Genomic DNA, 10,656 nt, shown 5'->3' on the forward strand with positions numbered 1-10,656 from the left:
GTGTCTTTCTAGCGAAAGGGCAAGGCAGAAAACTATGTTATCATCGCTTGTCATCGTTAATTCAGAGGCCTTTAACTAAAAAGCTGATCGTCAAGGTAGCCAAGCTATAGTCCAGCGAAAATACACTGACGGATGTAAGGCCCAACTTACGGAACTGGTCTCCGAGCTTCCGTGGGGCTCTTAGCCGGAGCATGTGGCAGAGATGTTCGTGTTTCGCTAGTCAATCAGGAATGGGTCGCATTGTGGCTGATTCGGTCGCTCTGGCGCTGATTCAGCACCCCGCTCCGTATCGACAAGTGGGATTCGCCATATTGACACACACAAAAAAGACACGTGCTGCTGCGCAAGCGACAAAAGTAACATAAAGAAGAAATAAATCGGCGTAGGACTGCTGTGAAAGCACACCGAACAAATGTTGTTGTTGTTGTTGTTGTTGTTGTTGTTGTTGTTGTTGTTGTTGTTGTTGTTGTTGTTGTTTGCCTATCAAAAGATGGCACATACCCGCACTGGGGGATCGGCCAAGAATCGGGTGGCTATTCACCTGAACGCAGTTAATAAAAAGGAAAAGCACGTGGGAGCGCAACACCGGTGAATTCTGCCTCGTGAACAGAAAAGGGATGAGAGGGATTAAATAATAATGATTAAGTCAAAATGTAATAATTGATAGAAAAGAAAGTTTTGGATCACTTAGCAAGGCAGTCGGTGAGATTCTATCAGGAAATTTAGAACAGCGGTACAAACAGATCTGTGGCTGAACCCAAATATGGTGGCGCCAAATGATAGCAAGAGCGGGCTGCTCAAACTAAGGCCAAGATGCTGCAAGGACTCCTCCAGCAACCTTTTTCTCAGAGAGTTGAATCGGCGACAATACAGCCAAAAATGTTCTATAGATTCAGGCTCACGGCAAAATGCACAAAGGGGAGAGAGCGCCAAACCCGACTTGTGTAAATAGAAATTTAGAGGGGGGATGCGGCAGCGCAGCCTCGTCAGTGATACTTCAAGCTGCCGAGAGCAACAAATTTTCCTCTTCCAATAATATTTAAGGTGCTCATAAACCGCCGATGTTAAAAGTGTTGTGTCTTGCGTGCTTAAAAACGCACGTCGCCGAAATCTAGATGCTGTAATATAGGCTGTAGCCGGGATTATTGGCAACACGGGGCCGCTGAGGGAAGCCTTTGCGAGATTGTCAGCACATTTACTGCCACACTGCTGTGACCGGAAACCCATACTAAATGAACAAGGCTCAAATGCGTAGGAAGTAGGGATAAGAAAGTTGTTAAAATGGGACCGTCAACATGAGCAGCGAGGGACGAACACAAAGATAAAGAATCAGTAATTACTGCAACTGCTGTAATAGAGGGGTCTAGCTTGTGTAGAGCAAGTACAACTGCTAGAAACTCTGCTTGAAAAATAGGGGTGAAATCTGGAAGGCGCAGTGAAAAGGACCAGTCTAAATGCGAGAAAAATATTCCCACACCTGCTTTTTCATTGCATTGCGATGCGTCAGCGGCTATTGCTATCTGTAGGTAGGGTCCTCAGATGATCTTCTAGTAGACCATTTAGAATACTCGGAGGGAAAAGTTTTGCATTTTTGGGGGAATATGTCGAAAACAATGTGGATAGCGGGCCCATTGCGAAGCGCAGGAAGGATATCATAAATGTTTACATCTAAAGGATGAAGTAATCTTTGCACAAACACTACCTGAGGGGACCAGGGGACACCAAAAAAGGACGTCGGCTGACAACAGAAAATGCTTTGGGAACAGTGGAAATGGGATTCATAGATCCTGAGGTAAGTTTGCACAGTTAAAAATTGAAGTCGTGATAAGAGAGGCGGAATGCCGGCTTCAAGGTACAGCACATTGGTAGCCACAAATTTTGGAAGGCCGAGGCACATGCGAAGTGCTTACCTCTCTAAAAGGACGAGAGGACGAAGTTTATATGTAGCCGAGCCTGAAAACAACACTGATCCAAATTCTAAAATTGGCCTGACATACATTATGTAGATCATTAATAGCGCATGTCGTACAGGTGATGACATAATCTCCGTAACATGCCCACGGCACGAGCCCTTTTTGCCGCGACATGGTCAATTTGAGGTCGCCAGGTGAGTTTGTTGTCATATATGACCACTAGGTATTTTAGGGATTGAACCTGCGGTATTGTTTTTAACTGGCAAGTGAGAGAGACCACTACAGGAGTGTATAGAGGGAAAACAGGGGTGCCGCACTTGCCAACATTTAACTTCAGGTGTAATGCGCTCAACCAGTGCTCAAGTGTATTCAAATATGACTGCAACAGACCATACAGGGAATGTATATCCGGCGCAGCAGCAAAAAACGCAATGTCGTCCGCATAGACGTAAGTGCGTACATGGCGGTGGAGAGGAATTGAGCTTAACAGAATATTTAAGAGCACAGGAGAAAGAACAGCTCCTTGCGGTACACCTCGCGTTTGTCTGTACCTCTCTGAATGAACACCATTATGGACGCAAAAGAATTCCCTGTTATAAAGAAATGCAGATATCCATGCAACTATATAATCTGGAAATTGAAGAGACTGTAGCCTATGTATCAGAATGGAGTGTTCTACACTGTCGTAAGCTTTGGCGACGTCTAACATGACCAAAGCCGCGACCAGGCGTTGACGACGAGCAAGGAGAATTCTGCTCTCAAGATCAGCATGTACGTTCCACCGTGGCCGGAAACCGAGTTGGCACGGGCTGAGTATAGTTTTTCGGTCCACAATTAGTAACACCCGAAATAGTAACACCCTTTCTATCAACTTTACCACGTTTGATGTACAAGAAATTGGTCTAATATTATCCAATTCATAGCCTCCACCCTTATTTTTAAGTAAAGGGATCACCTTGGACAGCTTGCACTCAGAAGGTATCCCAAGCGTGTTTGAGAGAGTAGTTTATTAGGTGCAATAAGGAGTTGGGAGACTCTTCAAAGAGAATCTTGAGCATCTTTGTAGTAACACCATTAGGACCAGGAGCAGCAGCTGGCAATCTCTGGACAACTTGTGAAAGCTCTGATAGATTTACTTGTGAGGCATTATCATTTGGCACGACTGGTGCAAACAACATTGGGCGCAAAGGTAGTAAAGACGAGAACCGCTTTTGCAGGCCTGTGGCAAATAATTCAACCTCCTGGATAGCTTGCTCAGGTGACATAACTAATGACTGAAAATTATGAGAGGACATGAACTGTTTCCTAGACCATAGAAAACGGAATAGTGCACGTCGGTTGTCCGCCTTTGAAAGATAATCGAAGTGTTCTGAGTCATATTTTTCCTTCGCGCGAGAAACTGTGCGTTTAAAGGTGGCTGCAATAAATTTATAATCACTCCAGTTATTTGGGCATTGGTTATGAAGAAGCTTTTTCCATGCTGCCTTCCTCCGCCTGTAATCTCTTGTACAGTCCGCATTCCACCAGTTAGAAGAATCCCTTTTGTTGGCCTCACCAGGAACTCCGACTTTTTACGGCTTTTCTCTATATCCAGACATATGCTTGCTGACTGGTGGGCCTCGGAAATGTTAGACACTGAAGCAAGGGCAGAGCGCAACGCCGTCTGAAATCTGTCATAATTTACATGTGACCGCAACTGAGAAGACGCCGGAGTTACACGACATATGATATGAAAATGAATAGGTATATGGTCACTTGAGGTGCCGCTATCAACAGTCGACCAATTCGTTACGCCAATTCTCGGACTAATGAACGTGAGATCTAAAACAGATTGAGTGTGTGAGCGAAGATATGTGGCTGATCCTGAATTTAAGCACATCAGGTTATGATCAGAAACCCAGTCCCAAAGGCGCTTGCCGCATGTATTAGTCCTAAAACCTCACGACACATGGTGAGAATTGAAGTCCCCAGCCACGAGAACTGGGTTTTTACAGTTAGCGAGTAACATGTTCAGAGGTCTAACATCCTGGACTCCATTGGGGAAATAACAATTTGCTTTTGAAAATGGAGAGCACCCAGGAAGTACAAAGTCTAGTGCCAAAATCTCACAGTCAGGAGAAATTTGTTGAAAAGGTACCATAGCCCTGTGGCAAAATTTTGAAGAGACTAAAGTTAGTAAACCCCCTCCTCTTGACTGGCGATCAAGGCGAAATGAACGGTAATTTTTGATATGAAAATGTTTGTTGGTTGAAGGCCACCTTTCTTGCAGAATTATGACATCCGGATTAAACTGGGTAGAAATGCAGTGTAAATCTGTAGAAGCTGAAAGAATAGAGCGACAGTTCCACTGCAGAACTCACAACGACGCTATGGTTGCGAAAGCCTAGCAGCAGCAACTGCCTGCTCCAAAATGGTATCCTTGGGTTTGGTGCCAAGCTGCTGCTTCTTTGATTTGGGCTGGTTGCACAGAGAAGATAACGAATGAGACATGGGGGACCCGCTGCGCTTAAGCCGCGCATCAGGCTCCACCATCTCGGAATCTTATATTATACCAACATCTCTCGAAGTATCCGAGGTAGGTACAGCGGAAGGGGCAGAAGTTTGTTCCTGGGGCTTGAAAACGAAAACGAAAACGAAAGCAAGTTTATTAGTGCAGGCATCGACTGGCGCGACGCTACGCGGCCAAGTGAAAAAGCAAGGCGCATCACGTGACGGTGAATTTCAACGCCCGCGGACGATGCCGCCGTATACGAAAACTTTCCTTATGTCGTCCCGTTGACAAATGTTCGAAATGTTCGCCGCTTACGCCGTCCATCCTGACAGCAGGTCATCTAGAGGTTAACCTCGCGCCATGAGCCCGCCGAGGTCAGCTGGCGGCGATGGCTGCGTCTTGCTCCAGAGCGGCATTGTGTTTCGAGCGCTGCAACGGAAAGACGCGGTGTTGTTCGGCAAGCTGGTGCGACACGGCGCGCTGTCAAACTTCGTGCTGCCAGACTCGGACGACGGCACCACTCTGCTGCACCTGGTCGTCAGCGTGGACGAGTTCTCGTTGGAGTTTCTCGAGATGCTGCTCAAGAGCGGAGCCGACCCCAACGCTGCGAATGCGGACGGCGTGACTGCCCTGCACATCGCCGCTGCATCGGGCAACGAGGCGGCACTTGAACGACTGGTCGAGCGAGGCGGCGACCCTACGCGCCGGGACCCTACCGGTAAGAACGTCTTCGACCTCCTCGCCGACAACAAAGACTGGGCGTGCCTGGGAAAAGTGAAGCACTTGCTAGGCATCCCCGCCGACAACTGCGCAGACCGGTGTGCACCCGTCGGCGAGGCGAATGGCTCGCCGCAACAGCAGGCGTGCTCGGGAACTCTCTCGCCTGACGTCACGGACGCTGGCGACCTCGACGCTTCGCTGTGCCTGTCCAGTCCAGCCGACGTCAGCACAGACACCGAGTCTGTTCTCAACACAGCCTACGTGTTCCCGCACCGGTACCTGTCGCCGGTGTATGTCGGTGACAAGCGGAACAGACGGCGGTGCCGTCGAAGAAGCGACGCAGGCCAAGCGGGCGGCGCTAGTCCTGCAGAAGGCAGCTTGGACTCACCCACGGATGAATCCGCGGGGCCGTCGTGGTCTTCAGTCGACGTAAGCGCGACCGACAGCACCTCGGCGTCTTCGGATCTTTCAGACGAGTTGATGCGTCTCACCGACGATGAGTTGAGAGAGCAGCTCGCAGCCTGCTGTGGCCACGACGTGGGTCCCGTGCTCGACTCAAACCGCAACGTCATCCGCCATGCGCTGGCGCACTACCGCTGGGGACCGCGCGCGCGCATCAGGCTGGCATCGTCCGAAGTGTCGTACGGTTGGGCGCTGAACGACAGGTCGACTCCACCGACGTGCGACTGCTGCGAAGTGGTCCACAAGGACCCGGAGTCCGGCCTGGTACTCAAGGAGGAACACTACCACTCGTCGACGGACGCAGAGTCCAGCACGACGGACGCAGCCAGCAGTGGAACCGACACCGTCGACGTACCGCCGGAACTCAGAGGTCTCACCAACGAGCAGATCTTCGCCAAGCTCAAGAGCCTGGGCGACGCCCCGGGACCTGTGACCGAAGGAACTAGGACCGCCTACCTGAGCCGTCTGGCCAGGCTGGCGTTGGGCCTAGCGACGCTCCACAAGTCCCGCGACGTCATCTCCCCGGACGTGCACACCCTAGTGCTGAACGCCGGAAACTTGGACGCGTACCGAGACCTGGAGATGGCGATGGTGCAAGACTTCGACAAGCCGCGTCCCAATGGCTACTGGAGGGAGGGCAACGCCAAGGCCTCGTTCACGTACCTCCTGCTGGACACCAGGGTGACCCAGAACCTCCCCCTGAGGGCGAACAACTTGACCCTGGCGGAACGCATGTCCGATTTCCTCAAGGCCATCTTCTATGTTGGCAAGGGCAAGAGGTCGCGGCCATTCAGTCACCTCTACGAAGCTTTGTTGGTGCGGAAAGGTATGGACAAGTCGTGGCAGAAGGTGGATGTAGAGAAGACACGCAAGATCCTCCAGATCTGGGATTCCCGGCATGGCGTCGTCTCTCTTCATGTCTTCCAGAACACATTGGCAGCCGAGGCCTACACGCGAGAAGCATGCATGATTGATGCTATCGGACTTCGCCGGCTGGCAAACCAGAAAAAAGGGGATGTGTACGGTATTGTCCGGTCATGGCCCGAGAAAAAGCGGCGGAAGCTAGGGGCGTATCTTGTGTACAAGGCGCTGAACATTTTCCTTAGCGAGGGTGAACGACATTTGGGACCACTAGACCTGTGATGTGCTCATTTTTGTGTGCGCTGCCTTCTGAGATTTTTAAATTTTTATGTTGGAATTTTAGATACTAAGTGCTGGGGAAAGCTAAGAAGCTTGGTGCCATTCAAGTGCTCATAGCACTATAAATTTTGTATTAGAGTACTTAAGCACACAACTTTCTTTGACTGTGTCACAAACAGTTATGAACTGAACGTTTTGTCATTTGGAAAATCTCAGCTACCCTTTTCCTGTTCAACACGTCTGCTTCCTGCAGGAAAGTGTTTTTATGCATTACTGCCTTTTAGGCCTTTTAGCTAGCTTCAAACATTAATTGCTAACAACATAAGTAAATTTTATCTTTTGTTTTTATCCCAGTGCAAAGCAGAAAGTCTATGCCGTCCAATACGTAGTTTTTGTTTCGTCACTGCTAACTTTTTATTGCTTGTTTATATGTATGCAGAAGCTTTTGCTTGCCACTATCTCCTGTTTTTTACACTGGTTCTGAAACGCATAAATGTACAGGTGTCAAAACTGCAACATGCAATACGTTTAGCTTTTATCTGGGCAGATATATTGATCAAATTAACTGCTAGTCCATTTCGCACTTAACAAGAGTTGCTATGACTGTTATAAAGATTTAACTTGTATCTGCTTTTACTTTGGGGCCATGAGGTTCACTTTATGTACGGTGATCGTACCATTAAAAAGCATTCCATTCAATAAATCTTTCCTGTCATTACTTGCTGTTAACTGTGAGCAGCCTGGACACATGTATGGTCTCGTAAATGCACAACTCACTTGATCAAGGTGATAGATTGCATATTTTCCAGGTGCATGCATTCTAGCCACATTGCCAAAGGTCCTTGAGCTGTGCCACTATGTATAGAAGTTTTGGGTGTGTGGGGCTGGAAATGACAAGTAAAATTCGCGCCTCAGTGACTGATAGATGGACTACTTTTTACGTATCGCTCTGTTGCAAAATTAGCTGCTATAGTACTGCAGTCCTCGGTAATTATGGGCTAAATGTCAACTCTGACATAGTGGAGACAAAGTAGCCAGGAACTTGTGAGCAGAGCAAACCACTAAGGTCGCACACTTGGTCGGATTGCAGTCATGGTTTTTTTTGGCATGTCTACCTGTGCTAGAAAACTGCACTGGTACAAACACTTACGTTCGTTCACAAGTACTAAGTGTCGGGTAGTGCAATTTATCTTGTGCCTTAAGGTGGTCTAATGATGGCTTGGCTGATTTTGTTTCAACGAAATTATTGCCCAAGCTCAGCACGCTGGGTGATGGACAAAACTTGGATGACACAACCATCATTTGTTTGAAGCCAAAGTAGCATCAAGAAATTCAGTTTGAAGTTATTTAACAGTCATAAGCAAATACCATGTGGTGAATCATGTATTGTAACATTATATGCATCATTACAGAAAAGAAAACATTGCATTCAAATTGGGTATCTGTAGCCCTTTAAGAGCAGCATTTGAGAGTGTGCTTAGACTTCAAGCTGGCTCAATTAGGTCAGTGGGCATTTACATCCAGAAGAGGGCCAGCGTTTTCAAAAACAGCACCGCAGGACACTGGAAACAGTACACAGAAATGAGTACGTGAAAAATAGCATTCAGCTAATCATCTCATATTCTATGATGCAGCGAATGTCTTTTGCTGATGTCTATGAAGAAGCTCACCCATTGAAAGGTGGACTGATTGCAGCATGCTGTGTGCGTGTGAATTCATGTGATTTTTCTGGACAAGTTGTATACAAGTTCAGTCCTGCAGCATTGTCACTTTTGCTGGCTGGTGCTGTTTGGGCCACAAGCGTTGTGGAAGAAAGCAAATCGCTACTGGATCTACAGGAAAAAAAAAAGCCTTTCCACACACCTTTAAATGAAATCACAATATGAATCACAATGCACATGAGTTGCAAATAAGACATGCTAGAAACATCGATTGAGCCATGTTACTTTTTTACCCTTATGCGAGTTTAGCTATGCAGGAATGTTTAGAAAAAGAAAAAAAAATCCAAAAACATAGTGGGAAATTCAGTTCTTGTCAAACCACCTTTGAGGACAGGACTTCCAAATGTAGTTGCTTTTCAGCAGCTACAGCAGAGGCTGTATATTGGTTCTTGGGGTGACCACGTCCTATTCGCCTCACATTATGTATCCTTAGCACAGATGCACAGAGCTACCTTGGCTTTCAAATTCAATTCAGCCATTTCCAGTTGCACAGGAATTTCATGCACTGTGTTTATCAGCAGCATTGTCCTTGCAAAAATAAACAAGCATGCTGTGTGTGCCAACTATCTCAAAACCTTGAACAGAAAGTGAAAGTGTCAGCCCCCAGCTTTTGCTTGAGAATGTTGAGTTGGGAGAGCACATGAACCGTTGAACAAACTTCTTCCACTCCAGTCGCACATTTTTGTGCACATAGGGTTTCCTCCTCAGTCAGAGAAAACGGCCTCATTTTAAGGAAGCAGCTTCCACAAAAGCCAGGTGGAATGACTAATAGTTCTTATTTTTTTTCCAGTCAATGCCATGTTTACTAATCCATAGACAGCATTGTTTTTTACACACCATAACTATCGAGAGAGGTATTTGGTTAGGATCTAGCTTCCCTGGGCACAAGAACCATTCAGTACATCCAGAAGGGAAATTTTTTCTCCATTTTGGGGAAAGAAGGTGCTCAGGATTGAGAATACTGTCAGCACTGTTGCCTCGGTGCGAAATTTCACTTTTACGTAGACTGGTGCACACGGTTCTGAAGCATACAAAGCTGCCACAATGACCACGATGTATACTCTCTCTAACCCGCTCACTCTTCCACAATGTTGCCAGATTCCAGCCAGACCTATTCACTCTTCTCGTAATAAAAGCCTAGCCAAGCTTGCTAAGAGCCTGATGCTGTTACCTTGCGAGGTTAAAAATATGTTACCTAGCAGTTTGGTTTAAAGTGCCCCTATAGGGCTCTGAAACAGGAAGGGTGGCGATATAAAGGGGAAGAACAAATTGTACCCTGCACCATGCCACTATCTTGTTTGCAGTCTAGTCCAGCAGTCCCAAATCTATTTAGCATCGGAGAACCCCATAGGCTTTCAAAAGATGCTGGGGAACCATGTGTGTCTCGGCTTCTGCTCATTTATGGCTTTATTGGGGTTTAACGTCCCAAAGCAACTTAGGCTGTGAGGGACGCCTTAGTGAAGGGCTCCGGATAATTTTGGCCACCTGGGGTTCTCTAACATGCAGTGACATCGCACAGTACATGGACCCGTAGAATTTCACCTCCATAGAAATTCGACTGCTGCAGCCGGGATCGAACTAGCATCTTTTGGGTCAGCAGCCGAGCGCCGTAACCACTGAGCCACCGCGGTGGCGGCTTTTCTGTTCGATAGGGGTGAAACACAAAAGGTGCCCGCATGCTGCGCTATATTAGGGCATGCTAACAAACCCCAGGTGGCCAAAATTTATCTCTCTCTCTCTCTTCTTTCTTTCCCTTCGTTCAAAGTGCGGTTTAGGTATTTACCGAGAAGCGAGACAGCTACTGCTTTCTTTCCTTACAAGAAGAATTCAACATTTTCAGAAATTTTCAATATTATAATCGAACACATATAAACCAAATAAAAAAATTTGTATTCCAGATTCCGAACATGCGCACACCCCTAAAGGAGACAGATCAAGTGATGCTCCCACACATTTCAGCTTTGCACTTTGTCCCAAATTTGGACTTGAATCATGAGTCTGATTCACCAATGCCAAAGAATTCGTGCACTTACGGATTAACTTTAGTTGGGTATAGCATGTAGGGTTTAACTTTCCGAAGATCATCATGGGCTAAAAGAGGCACCACAGCACAATGCTCCGGATTAATTCCGACAACTTAGGGTTTCCATGCACAGCTGGGACTTGTTTCATTCGCTAGACACACAGACTTAACTTCACTGAAACAGAG

At 47.1% G+C, this 10,656-nt stretch overlaps 1 protein-coding gene across 1 annotated transcript; it reads left to right on the plus strand.

The window, feature by feature from the left end:
* Positions 1–4,619: 4,619 nt before the first annotated feature.
* Positions 4,620–7,397, plus strand: LOC144101853 (uncharacterized). The gene has a single exon (XM_077635078.1). It carries the CDS (start codon positions 4,765–4,767, stop codon positions 6,727–6,729), a length of 1,965 nt encoding a protein of 654 aa, XP_077491204.1. The 5' UTR covers positions 4,620–4,764; the 3' UTR covers positions 6,730–7,397.
* The last annotated feature ends 3,259 nt before the right edge of the window (positions 7,398–10,656 follow it).

This window comes from Amblyomma americanum, chromosome 8, assembly GCF_052857255.1.
Source record: "Amblyomma americanum isolate KBUSLIRL-KWMA chromosome 8, ASM5285725v1, whole genome shotgun sequence".
NCBI lineage: Eukaryota > Metazoa > Arthropoda > Arachnida > Ixodida > Ixodidae > Amblyomma > Amblyomma americanum.